The sequence below is a fragment of the Agelaius tricolor genome, unplaced genomic scaffold (assembly GCF_023055355.1).
Source record: "Agelaius tricolor isolate 1412-34295 unplaced genomic scaffold, bAgeTri1.0.p SCAF_16, whole genome shotgun sequence".
In the NCBI taxonomy this organism is placed as follows: Eukaryota; Metazoa; Chordata; class Aves; order Passeriformes; family Icteridae; genus Agelaius; species Agelaius tricolor.
In genome coordinates, this window is record NW_027269276.1 from 9,851,946 (window position 1) to 9,865,305 (window position 13,360).

The 13,360-nt window shown below is 45.3% G+C and overlaps 1 protein-coding gene and 1 non-coding gene across 13 annotated transcripts in view; both read right to left on the reverse strand.

The window, feature by feature from the left end:
- Positions 1-147: 147 nt before the first annotated feature.
- The window catches only part of PDE8A (phosphodiesterase 8A), a 126,682-nt gene continuing 113,469 nt past the window's right edge, over positions 148-13,360 (reverse strand). For 5 of the 12 annotated variants that reach the window (XM_071441428.1, XM_071441423.1, XM_071441416.1 and 2 more), the window contains 5 exons: positions 10,830-12,720; positions 10,180-10,304; positions 3,781-6,383; positions 2,203-2,263; positions 148-1,235 (listed from right to left, as the gene is read on the reverse strand). In XM_071441428.1, coding sequence (XP_071297529.1) covers positions 12,614-12,720 — 107 coding nt within the window. In that variant the 3' untranslated portion in view covers positions 148-1,235; positions 2,203-2,263; positions 3,781-6,383; positions 10,180-10,304; positions 10,830-12,613. Of the gene's footprint in view, positions 1,236-2,202; positions 2,264-3,769; positions 6,384-6,569; positions 6,612-10,179; positions 10,305-10,829; positions 12,721-13,360 lie in introns of all 12 variants that reach the window. The other 7 variants (XM_071441417.1, XM_071441419.1, XM_071441420.1 and 4 more) reach the window with 7 other exon arrangements.
- Positions 2,411-2,542, reverse strand: LOC139597090 (small Cajal body-specific RNA 15). Its single transcript, XR_011681506.1, has one exon. It is a non-coding gene; the product is annotated as a small Cajal body-specific RNA 15 (non-coding RNA).

Genomic DNA, 13,360 nt, shown 5'->3' on the forward strand with positions numbered 1-13,360 from the left:
CACAGTTGAGACATCCTTGTTTGGGTTTCATTTCCAGACACCAATCAAGACAGGCCCTGCCTGTCAAGCAGGCTTGGCCAGCTCTCAACAGCCTCAGCCATCTATGTCAAAACTACCTGAACTCAATCAAGAGTCATTAACAGAGAAGCTTTTCCACAGATTTATTGCACATTCATTACAAAAATCATTGGTTCAAGTTTCCATTCTAGGGAATCACCAGGAACAAGCAGTAGCCTCTACAATATGCAGGGTCTCTACAAATAAATACTGTTGGCAAAACTAAAGAGATTTTACATAGAACTGTGTATCAAAAGCTTGTCTGTTCTTTCTCAAATAGCTTAAAAAAAGTCTTACCAAAACAGGCCTTTAGAAACCACAAAAACAGGAGCTGAGTATGTCACTACAGCAGTGATTAGTACCAGCTGCTCTTGGGTATCTGTTTCAAAAGCCTCAGAAGATGGGTTTAGCAACACTGAGCTATACCAGCACAGCATCCTTTCTTAACCTACCAGGAATGAAGGTATTTTCAGGGCAGAAAAGGTTGTTACAGTCACTTTGTCAGACCTGCTGTAAGCAGGCCGGAGACTTTCAGTTGCTTGGTGTGCCAGTGAGCAGAGCAGCTCGTGGCCATGTGTGCCCTGCTGATGCTGCCATGGCCATGGGAACAGCAGCTCTAGGGTACAGCTCCTGTGCAGGGGATGGAAGTGGTGAGATAGCACCATTCTTTGTTTAAAAATGTACTCCTTGACTCTGGGTGCAACTTCTACCCACTGGAACATGTTTTACCCCATCAGCCAAAAACTGAGAGCCCCACTCTTAGATACCTGAAAGAGTGTAACACACAGGTATCAGAGCAGAGGTATCAGGACATCTGAACCTCCCAACAGAGCCTCTAATGCACAAAGGCTGCTGGTGAACCCATGATTCCACTACCCACCACCAGCTTTCCCCTCAAGTGTTTAAACCATAGCTGTAACCTGGCAAATACTTTCCAGTTGGTGAACTGAACTGGCAGGTCCCCAGGACTTCACAACCCTCTCAGTGGACTGTGCAAGGGCAGATTTTCTGAGCCAAATGCAAGGTGCTCAGACACCCCTGCAGTGGGACCCCACAGGTACCAAACAGCTCCGTTGTTGTGCTGCCAGTGGCTGAGTACAGAGCACTCTGCTCAGGAGAATGGCCCCATGGTCAGCACCAGGCATGGCACAGGACTGCTAAGGCAGTGACAGAACTATCTGAAAGAAAGAAAGAAAAAATATGCAATAATTGGCTTCTAGGTTAAAAACAGTAAGGGAAATGAGGTTGTATGTTTCTCTTTAATAAAAGCTTCACCTGTCAGCACTAGCCCAAGCTTTTCCTCTCTTCGGAATCCAAACCCCATCACTTAAATATTTATACAGCAAAGAAAACTTAACAATGTGTGTTTCTTAGAACCAGCTGTTGCTCTGAACAATCTCTATATAAATCCTTTACAGGGAGGCCACCACTTCCTCTACAAAGGTCTACTAAGCTCTAAGTTTATACCTGCATGTCTCTGTATTCAGTTTATTCACCAGGTGTATTCAGTTTATTTGAACTCTGAGTATAGCACTCACCTTGGACAACTGTGGTGATCTGAGATCTATTTCTCTGCATTGAAAGGTATCTCAGATAAGGCAAAACCAGTTCTTATCTCTGGCCTGTATACAGGAACTCTGGCTGAACTACACCATGTGGTAGGGCAACAGTCAGTTAAAAATGAGTTGTCTTCATCTCTAACATTATGTGCTGCAAGCTGCATTTTTCCTGGTATCTGTTTGGTCTATTTCCTCCTTGTTCCTTTTCCTTATGGGCATTTACTGGCACACAGTAAAATCCATCCTCTGCAAAGGACAGAAGCTCATGCCTAAAGTTCTGGTTTTGGCCAGCTGAAGCCCACAGGCAGTCCTCATGTGCAGCAGTGATCCATGCATCCCTGCAGGGCTTGCAGCATCAGGAACTGCCAAAGGACAGGACACCCCCAACCATCCTCCCCCAGCAGTTAACTGGGGACTTTGCCAGGGCTGCCCAAACCCCTTCAGGCCAGAAGGATCCCTTTCCCCAATTCCCAGTGATTTCAAATTCACGTTGTTGCCACTGGAGGGCATCACGTGAAGCCCTTTCAGAAGGCCACACTGGTCTCACACGGGTTTCTGAGGCTGAAACAGTTTTTAAACCAGTTACCATAATCCACGGCATGTCCAGTGTCCCTCCTCACCCAGTGCTGGAGCCGGGAACAAAGGGCCTGTGAGCAATTAAACAGGTGACACATGTCAAAAGCACAAATACAAGAGTCAATGCAATAGCTGGAATACATTTAAAACAAACACATCCAACCTTTTACTACAGAAACACGTGACTTTTAACCTGCTCTCTCTCACTGCCATTAAAACATTGTGGGTAGATCAAGTAGGTCCTGACTTTTATCTCACAGACAGGCCCTGTTCTCCCACCATTTAATTTAGGAGGATAGTATCAGTGGAGTCAATATAGTGCCACTGGCTCCACTTTCTTAGTCCTCCAGATGAATCTCCACAAGAAACTCCTGAAAAGCCTCACACCACACTGAACCCTCCTAAAGTAGACAGCAGAGCCTAACCAGGAAGGCAATTCCCTATTCCTATCTTCAAACCCAGTTGAATCTTTTTACTGTTCACCTCTGTTTCCCAATATCATTCATTAGCAGCACACAGCAAAGCAACCAGGGACCGTGCAAAGGTGAGGCTTTGCTTCCTGCTCACACTTTACTGCAGTCCTGGGCCAGTCTAAAACACAACACTGCCTTTTAGTGCATTTTCTCTCCATCACGTTCATGGTGGTGTGCTCAGTTGTCAATATATACTGGGACTCAGCTTACCCACCTTACTTAAACTTTTTCCAAACAAACTTACTTTTCAAGCTTTACTTGCTCTGGTGGAAGCGATACTGAGAAAACTGCTTCACAAAATGGCTGTAAGGGGCTGCACCCTCTGCCAAAAGGGTGCTCACCCCACAGCTAAATAAAAGCTAGATAAAATCCAGACACCAAGCTATGGCTTGAAGAGCCCCATAAAGGCTGCACTAGTGGGCCCCGGGCCACCTCACTAAACCACCACCACCACCACGAGCAGCCCGTGCCGGGCGGCAGCGGGCCCGGCGGGCAGCGCTTACCTGGGCCCCGGGCGGGAGCGCCTCTTCACGGGCCCCGCGCCGGCCACGGCCCGGGGCTCCCCGCGGGACACGGGGCTCACGGACAGAGCTGCGGGCAGCCCGGGCCTCGGCGCCATGGCACAGGAGCCACTCCGGCCGCATGGCCACGGGGCCTTTCCGTATGCGAGCGAGCGCGGGAGACCGTGCCCGAGTTCCGCCGCTCTCCCGCTGCCGGCCGGCCGGCCGCACCCGGGCACCTCAGCCCGCCGCGGGAGGAGCAGGAGCAGGAGCGGGGCCGGGGCCCCGCCGCCATGAGCTCCCCCATCTCTCCTCGTGGCGCCGCCATTTCCCGCAGCGGGCGCTGCTCGGTCGGAGCGCCCTAACAGAGGGCGGGGAGAGGGCGGGCGCTGCCTACCTGCCTTCCTCACTTCCTTCCTTCCTTCCTTCCTTCCTCTCCTTCTTCCCTTCCCTGTCCGTGCCGGGACAGCGCCTCGGACGGGGAGAGACCGCTCGAAGTTTCCCCCTGGAGTGCGCGCTCTGTTCCCGCAGCCCCGGCCTCACTAACGCAGCCTTTTCCCGAGACATTACGGACCGAGCCGAGCTCACCACGCTCGGCACCCACCTGAGCCCTACCTGCCCTGGGCTGGGCCATGGAGCGGCTTCCCCAGCGATGGCTCCATCCATCCCGTGCAGCACCCGCTGTGCTTGTCCACCTCCATTCCTTCCCATAACATGTGCTTGATCCTGCAGAGTGAAGCACGAGAATGACACCCGCTGCTAGCACAGCCCTGGCCACGCTGAGGGAGAGCCACCAGCTCTCAGCAGCTCCTGGGTCTCCAGGATTGGGGCCGCACAAAGCTGCTGTTTCTCACCCCTGAGGTGGGTGTTCCACAGCTCCCAAATCACCTGCACGGCGCCCTCATCCACGCTGGACGGGGCCCAAAGTAGCATGTGAACTCCCTTGCCTTGGAGGGATTGTGTAGCCAGTCGAACACTCAAGTTTTCTGTCAATCTCTAAACAAAATCCCTTTAACATTCCCTTTCTGATATTGGAAAGTGAATCATCAGGTGGTGCCTGGGCCCCCCCAACACCTCCTGCCTTGTGCCCCTGTGCTGAGGTGAAAGCTGCAGCCAGGCTGCTGTAATAGAACTATGTCTTGTGCCTGTGCAGTGACAGTCAGATGTATTTCATGGTCTGTGTAATAAAATGCTTGATTAAGTAAACATTTTGCCTCCCATACATGGATGCATGTAGTTTACAGTGAGGATTTATTAAGCTGAAAATTTCTGACCACACCCAAAGAGATGGCTTATATTGACATACAGGAAAGGACATTAAGAAACAGTCTGACTTCCTCACAGCCTGTCCAACAGAAAAAAGTGTCTTTGTTTCTGGTGGAGAATTTAAAATTCAGCATCATCATTGTTACAACCTTCTCTTGCTTTGCATTTCTCTGTGCACGAACCTTAAGAGTTCATATCTGGCTCTTAAGAGTTCAACCAAAAGGCCAAAGGATAGACAAAAATGTAAACACCTATATAAACAGCTGTTTAAATTAGAAACTGATGGTTTTGTTTTGTTTGTTTGGTGGGTTTTTTTGTTGGTGGTGTTTTTTGTGGTTTGGTTTTGTTTTTGTTTTGCTGCAAATGGAAAAGCAGCCATTGGCTTTTGGGCTGTGCTGTCTCAGTCCCTGAGCAGGGTTTTGCACATTACAAATATCTCATGACTGGGTCAGCACAGTGGCACAGCAGTGAGAGCAGGCCTGTGTGGGGCTCTCTGTCTCTCTCTGCTTGCAGCACAAGAAGAAAATCTATGCTCAGGATGCATCTGATCAGAAGAGGTGGAAGTAGGTCTGAACTTTGCTCAGCCACAGAACTGTGGCATTTCAGGTACACACTATAGTAATGTGACCATATATTTGCAACCAGGCTTGGAACAGATTTTCTTCAGAAAGACAAAATAATTTAAGAAGTGGATCCATGGGTAAGAAGTAACACTCATGAAGCAGATTATGAACAGAGCTAACCCAATGGAAGTAAATATAACTTCACCAAATTCAATGCATTGGGAAGGACTTTTAAGTCCCAAAGTGGGGCTACTGGTAGGCAGATGGAAGAAATCAAGCCCCAAATCCAAAGTCCCTTTTTTCAGACCACCTTCTACAAACACGATTGACTCTTGTTACAACAAAACAACACAAATATCACTTTGCTAATACCTACTGAGCCAGACTTAAACATGTCACTGATATTTACTTAACAAACATTGTTACGTATGTACTCTGCTGTGTTCAAAGAACACTTGTTTATTTAGAACAGCTTATTTTAAAACAAGGCTTTGGGTTGTTTGTTTTGTTGTTGGGGTTTCTGTGTTGTTTTTGGTTGGATGGTAGGTTGGTGGTTTGGCTCTTTTTTGTTCCTGGCATGATAGAGCAGCTAAAACTTTGTGCTTTCTGACCTTGCCTTATCGGAGATCTGTTCTAACAGGGGACAGCACATCGGCACTGCGTCTGCCAGCGCGGATTTTGAGGGGCTGGGAGAGGCCGCTACTTTTAGGGCTTGGTTGTCAGGTGAAGAGCACTTCACTCTGCTCTCACAATGTCCTGACAACTGTCTGTATGCCAGCAATTGCAGTCTTTCTCCCTCATTAACCCCAAAAGCCATGTCTGATGTTACCCACCGTTCCCAGCCCAGCCCCAGAGGGGCTCCTGAGTGCTCCCGTTCGCGCTGTGTCCTTGCAGTCTGCATTACTTACAGTCAGCCGAGTGTGAAACAGCCAGGCCGCCCGGTATCGGAGTGTGAAACAGCTGCACTGCCCGGTTAGCACAGTGTGAAACAGCTGCACAGCCCTGTAACAGAGTGTGAAACAGCCGCACAGCCGCACCGCCTGGTAACGGAGTGAAACAGCCGGCACTGCCCGGTAACGGAGTATGAAACAGCCGCAGTGCCCGGTTAGCACAGTGTCAAACAGCCGGCACTGCCTGGTAACGGAGTGTGAAACAGCCGCACCGCCCGGTAACAGAGTGTGAAACAGCCGGCACTGCCCGGTAACAGAGTGTGAAACGGCCGCAGTGCCTGGTAAGCACAGTGTGAAACAGCCGCACCGCCCGGCGTGGGGACAGCGCTGTGACTCCGTGCCCGCCGATGGCATTCGGCTGTCCGCGAGTCTCACCGAGCCTGGCACACAGTGCGGTGGGAGGACGAAGCTCTGCCATCTCAGGAGCTCTGACCAGTATCTGTGAAAAACACCAGAGGCAAACCTTTATGAAAGCACCTGCTTTCTACATTTCTCTTCCCGTTTTTTGGCGGGATTCTCACCAGAGCCCTCAGCAGCAGGCAGGCAGCCCCAGGACTAGGCCAGGGATTGCCTTGGGGTGGATGCCCACAAGCCCCAATGCTTCCCTGCAGCTCCTTTCACCCACCTGTGAAAGGGCTCTGTGGGTCTGCTTGTAAAGCTTAGGGATCTGTAAAGGAGAATTTTCATTTTCTGTGTAGAATAATATTACAAGCAAATTAACTTTTGAGTTGTTTTTTGGTTTTTTTAAGGCAAAAAGAGACAGTTCTTTCTGGAGGTAAAATTTTATGCGGCAAATGCCAAGAAAATCTTATCAAACATATTCCATTTTATCTTTAGGCTGAAGACAAAGCCATACCTCCTCCCCCGAGCTAGGGAGCTACAGGATCACCAGATTGACGTCATTCTCCTTGGTGATAAAACATGCTGCATGCTGAACTTGGCATTCAGCATGCTCAGGTTGAGCTAAGAGCTAATGTAATGAACTCTGGGGAAGGATTTACATCAAATACCACTCTAGAATATTAAATACAGACAAGACCAACTTCTCACTTGAATAATTACGCACTGGCTGAATTCCTCCTTTTGTTTCAAGGAGGAATCACCTTTCTCACTTCCTTTTGAAAATTGTATGCATTGGTGCACTGTTTCACTACCTCTGTAATAAAAGAATGAAGTGAATTTCTGTTAAGTACCACGGGCTGAAGATGAGTTTCAGCTCTAGCAATGACTCTTGCCACTCGATGGGGGGAGCAAGCAAACCGAGAAAAGGCAGATTGAAATTTCAACAAGTGTCCCCAGCTGCTTGTGCTTGCTAACATAACCTCAAAGGCAGAAGTGCCTGGGAACACTCCTGACTTCACTTTGCATGTGGGAGTACAGTACCAAAGCTTTGCACACATATTCCCACTGCCCCAGCAGCACTGCAGTACTCACAAGCTATTTCAGTTAACTGTGTTTGTATTCTCCTTCTGCCTGTGCATACCAATGTAAGGCTTTCAGCCATTATAAGATATTTCTCCAGGCTAATTTTGAGCCAGAAAGAAAAAGATTCTCTTGTGGTAATAGCTGTAGTAAGCAGCAAGAGTCAGTTTGAAAGACAGGTTTTAGTCCCAGCATTATGGCTGTGTGTTTGAGGGAGATGTTCAGCCAGTGGAAGTTAAAGCAAAGACTCCTAGCAAATGAAAGAAAAACGGAAGCAAAGAAGCTGGAAGAAAGGGGAAAAGTGGAACATGAGAAGACCAAAAGACTGGCCTAACACTCACTGTTAAACCACAGGCAGGGCTTGAAGATCCAGGACTTTAGAAGATATTTAGAAGCCTCAAAGCTACTTTACTTAGTGGCTCTGGGTTCCCTGGCCTTTCCTAACTCAGTTGCCTTGCTTGCTAAAGAGACAACTGCCATTGCTTCACAGGGTTTGCAGAGCTGAGTCCACTGAGGTTTGCATGGGAAATGTTGGAGGAGAGTCTTAAAGATGTTGAACAAGTGGAAAAAAGGAAAACATGAGACACTCTTCCTAAGTAACATTCAAAGCAGGCACCGAGAGAAAGCATTCAGTGGAGTTGAGCCACAGCTCTTTGTTCACAGAGCCAAAGCTTCAGCAAAAAACAGCTGAAACACCTGGACATCCCCTTTGTTCTGAACCAGCAGCACAGGGCTGCACAGGGACATAGCAGCAATTTGAAAGCTTGTTTTCTGCATCTAAACATCATGTCAGGACAAAGTGCACTCCATCCTGCTATCATTTAACAGCACCCCTGGGACCCCTGCACCTTGGAGGCATGATGTCACACATGAGCAGAGAGATTATTTGTTTTGAAGCTTGTGAATAGCTCTGAGACTTCATTTCAAAGCACTCCTTGCAGAGTCATGACTCAAACCCTTCTGGTCTCACTGAAGGGCACAACTGACTACTGTGCTGTTTCTCAGCACCCAGCCGGTGATTATTAGATATCTATTACCCTTTCTTCTCTTTTATGCAGGAATGTCTTTGCCATTGCTCAATTCCTTCATGTTCAAGACACATTTTTAAAAATGCTTTATCAATGATTTCTCTACTGAGACAAGCAGAAACACCCAGACAAAAAGGCACTGCAACAAAAAACAAGGCATTCATTCAATTTCAGGAGATTTAAAATTTATATATCAAATTATTTATATAGCCATTGGGTAAACTGCAGGATGAAAACCATCTTCAGACTTGTGATAAGGTAGCTGTGCATACCACCTGGCTCTTTTTGTCAGAATAAGCAATCATTACTCCAAATTTTGTACAAGGGAAAAAGACATTCACCTAGGACAATTTGCTGAAAAGACAATATTTTTTTTACCAGATCATAATAATTCAGATTCACTTGGAAGCATCTACAGTGATACCCAGGTTTAAAAGCAGGATTACCTGATAGGAAATATGCAGCATGGAAAATACAGCCATTCATTCTGTCATTTAATGCTGAATTGTTGAACCTTATTAAGTTCTAAAACACAAAGCTTTTTACTAAAGCCCTGGAGGTGCATAAAGGACCTCTCCTTCATCATGTCTACATTGGAATTTACTCTTGTATTAGCATTAAAGCAAGAACAAATGAAAAGTGCAGACACTACATAAGACTGCCAGCCTAACTGAAATTGGGAACACTTCAGTCACACTCAGTTTATTCCAGTGCTCTCCCTTCCATGGTGAAGGACCATCAGTAAAGCCATTTCTGTCCCCAGGAAGTTCCATCACTGAGTGACAGTTCAAAAAGCTGGAAAGGGTTGAGAGCACAGGGCATGTGATGCTGCTGTGTAATCTTGGAGAATAAAGGAAGGGAATCTGGAATGGCTAAAGCATGTGCAATGGGAGGAAAGACATCTGCACCCTGGAGCAGTGAATATCAGGTTAGAGCTATCAGTGCTCCACAGCAAGGCCCTTCATGCTCATGGAATCATCCCCACGGAACAGGCACAGCCTCACAGTGCACAGAAGGCTTCAGAGATGTGGCTTGGACAGAGAAGCTCAGTGGGAAGAAAGTAAAGATCAGGCATCATGGTTCCAGATTTTAATTATAATCTGACCTTGGCAAATTTAGGAGAGTGAACAAAGCTGCAGTAGCTGAAAATCAGTGTTTTATGTTAAGTGAAATTATTGTACGCCAATATGGACATAAATCTGGCTTACAGAGAGGGTTAATTAGCACAGTTCTACAGTCCAAGTAATAGAAATAAAGATGCAGTGTGAATTTCAGGGAATTAATCATATTGATCATATCTTTTCAGTGATGATGCATCAGGCACTTTTATAGCAGATGAAATTAATTGCTTTTTACCATATATTAATATAACCCAGAATATTGACTATGCTTATGAAGAAATATTTTTTCTGGGCAGTTTAATATCTTTATTGAGGATCTGCATGAGGGGATCAAGTGCACCCTCAGTTTGCAAATGTAGCCAGGTGGGGATCAGTCTCTCCTCCCAAGAAACAAGTGATAGGACAAGAGGAAATGGCCTCAAGTTGCACCAGGGGAAGTTTAGATTGGATATTAGGAAAATTTTTCATAATTCAAGGGTTGTCGAGCACTGGAACAGGCTGCCCAGGGCACTGGTGGAGTCACCATCCCTGAAGGGATTTAAAACAATGTGTAGATGTGGCACTTGGGGACATGTTTAGTGGTGGATTTGGCAGTGCTGGAGGAATGGTTGGACTCCATAATCTTAAAGGTCTTTTCCAGTCTAAATTATTCCGTGATTTTTACCTGCAGACAAGTCTCTAGGCCCACATGCTCATGCCCACACTTCCTCTCCCATCCTCATTGCAGCAGATAAGCAGAGGAGACACTGATGGTGTGATGCAGTTTTCCCCTAATGGAGACACAGGAGCCTGCAAGGAACAAAAGAGATTATTACCAGGTAGAAAATTACAGCTGGTTACAATAGATGCAATGTAGGGAAATACAATGTGATATTGCCAGGAAAACTGTCAGCTAACTCTCCCTCTCCTTGCAAGTTCCCTGTGAAAACAGGATACTTGTTTTATTGAGCCTTCAATGAAAATATATTTGCTCCTTCAGCTTTGGTTGTAGAACTCTGGAAGACTGACCAGAGAAGCTTCTGTCCTACTGCTGTCAGTGAGACAGTGGCACAGTCTGGGCACCCCTCACAGGATCTGAGCCCCCTGGCTTAGGCAACATGCACACAACAATGAACTACACGGAATTACGAAAAGAGAATTCCCTGCTCCAATAGCATATAACTGAATTTTGAGTAGGTAAAGAGACCACACAAGGGCAGAAGGGCATGACACTAACAGGAACAAATGGTGATAGCCCATCTGTCTCACTGGCTTGGAGAGGAAGGAGAAACAGAAGCAGGTAACACCTGGAGAGGTCACCTCTTCCTTTCTTACCTTAAGGCTGCTACTGCAGTCCCTGAACTGCTCCATCATCCACCTCTCCCCAGCTTCTGCTTCTTCAGAAATGGTTCAAAATGTCTCTAGAGTCAATTCCCCTGCAGGAACGACAGCCAGCAGCCCTTTCAGTGCCTTTGGATGCCTTTCTGTTGGCTGGGAAGGCTGACAGGATACTCCTTGAGTCCTCCAGTGGAACACAGTGTGGCACTGCGTGGAGCTGCAAAGAGGCTTGTCCAAGGGTACACAAGGATCTGATGGGCTTGCCAAGGGCAGGCCACAAACACAGGGGCTTGCCAGCTACACCTTTCATCACCCTCATGCCATTCAACCCCCTCAACTTTTCCCTTCCCCAGACAAAAAGTATCGTAGTTATTTTTAAAAGAATTTCATGTGTTTGTTAGTCTGCAAACTGCAAAGTGCATATACATTTCAAATGAAATGGGTAGGACTTGACACTTCTTAAAATATACATTTTATTATTTTCTGGTAGTTGCTATGAAGGTTTCATTCAAATTGTGAAGGTACACAGCCTTTACAAACTTCTTGAGTTGAAGGTTTGTGTTGGTGGCTTTATGTTCTTTTTCTTTTTCGGCAGAGGAAAATATATTGGCTATAAAATGTTGAAATTCATTAGATGCTTAGTATCACCTCTTCATATATGCTGTGGAATGCTTTGTAGAAATACTATATAAAATAAGGCAGACTTTAACAGGGAGTTCAGTCATAAAATGTCATGGGAGAAAACAAAGAGTTCCAACACATTATTATTTTTGTAGCCAAGAGAAGTTCAGGTGGTCCTCACTGGTTTGTGGGAGAACTACTGCAGTTCTGGTGCTCAGACAGTATACAGTTCTTGTTTATTCTACTATTCTCAAGTGAGACCTTTTTAATAAAACTTATTTTAATTAACATAAATCAGACAATATTTAAACATACACATCTATCCTTACAGTGCAATAAAAATGTATCATTGTATAGTATTTTGTATTTGCATTATGAAAATAAAAGGTCTGTACATCAATTAAATGTATATTAATGAGTATGAATCATGTAAATTTATAATGCATCTAAAGTTGGCTTTGGCTTTTAAGTATTTATAAATTCATAGAAAATATTGAACATCTAACAAAATAAATAAAACATAACATTTTAATCATAGATGCTAACGATCAACCTCAAAAATTCTTGTGTTATTTTTTACATTTGCTACTAAATTTCTTAAGGAGAACTCACTTTCAGTAGTGCTCAGAAGTGAATGATTGCACCTTCTGTGATGTGAAAAAATACAGTACATCTATTTTTCATAGATCAAAAAATTCTTTCATAGACAGTTGCATTTTAAATGTCTGATTGTTCTACATAGCTGTCTGAAGTGCTTATAAAAAGCATGTAGCTTTCTCATAAAAGCTGTGAGTCTCTATTAATAGATAAACTTCTAGTGAATGTCCTTTTTATGAGGATTCTCTTCAAGGTCTTCCAGCTTCACATGCTGGTATGAAGGTATCACAGAAGTATGTTCGTAATAAACCCTCTTCAGTACAAGTACTGCAGCAATCCAGTGTAATTCCATTTGGTGGGCTTATTTCATCCGAGTCCACACATGGGACTTTGGGAAGTCAACTGCTGACCTCTTGTTCTCTTGAATGTGAAAGTTCCCCAAGTGCATGGGCTAGCTTTACTGTAATACTGAAGAGACCAAAACAAATCTGAATTCACACAGATAAAAGTGAGCTTGAATAAATATGCATCTGGCTAGTGAATGACACACCATGGTCTAACTGCTATTCTGGTGGTGGTCGGAGGACTCGCAGGTTCCTTCCATCCAGTCCTTTCCAGTATTTAATGTTATTATTCAGATGCTCCATCAGATTTGGCAGGTCAGCAAATGCTAGGGAAGGAAGGGCAGAAAGTATTGAGCCTGCAGAACTGAAACAGTCACAGATTCTGTCTGCTTAAGTATCACTTGAAATGTTCAGGCAACTGTGTTAGGTAGAAAAGCTTAAATCTGTCATACTGAGGCTTGCAATAGTTTTGGCTGTAAAGCTCTCAGCACTTATGTAGCACTGGGGCCACTGAGAACTGTTCTGTAAATCTACTTAATACTGGTATTGTGAGTCCCAGCAAAGGAACACAGTTTTCCAGGAGGGGCATAGCTAATTATGGTTGTAATTATCCTGCCTCATCAAACCTCAGTCACATGTCATGATCTGGCATTCAGGGGAGTCACATTTCTGACCACTTTTACCATGGAGGCAGCACTTGGAAGGAAACAGCTGCTCCCCCAAGCAGTTTCCAGACAGCAGAAATTTGCCTTGAAGAATAACCAATATTAACATGGTCAAAATGACTGTGCTTAAAGAGCTATCAAAGAGAATGTGTTCTGTTCTCTGTTTACAGAGAAGCAAGTTTAAGAAGTTAAAGATTGCCTGAATCTAGTATATTATAGGCAAGCCATGAGAACTGCTTGTAGCCATACTTATAAGCAATAATGAAGTTATTAATCTTACTTGAACTGCAGGAATCTTCCC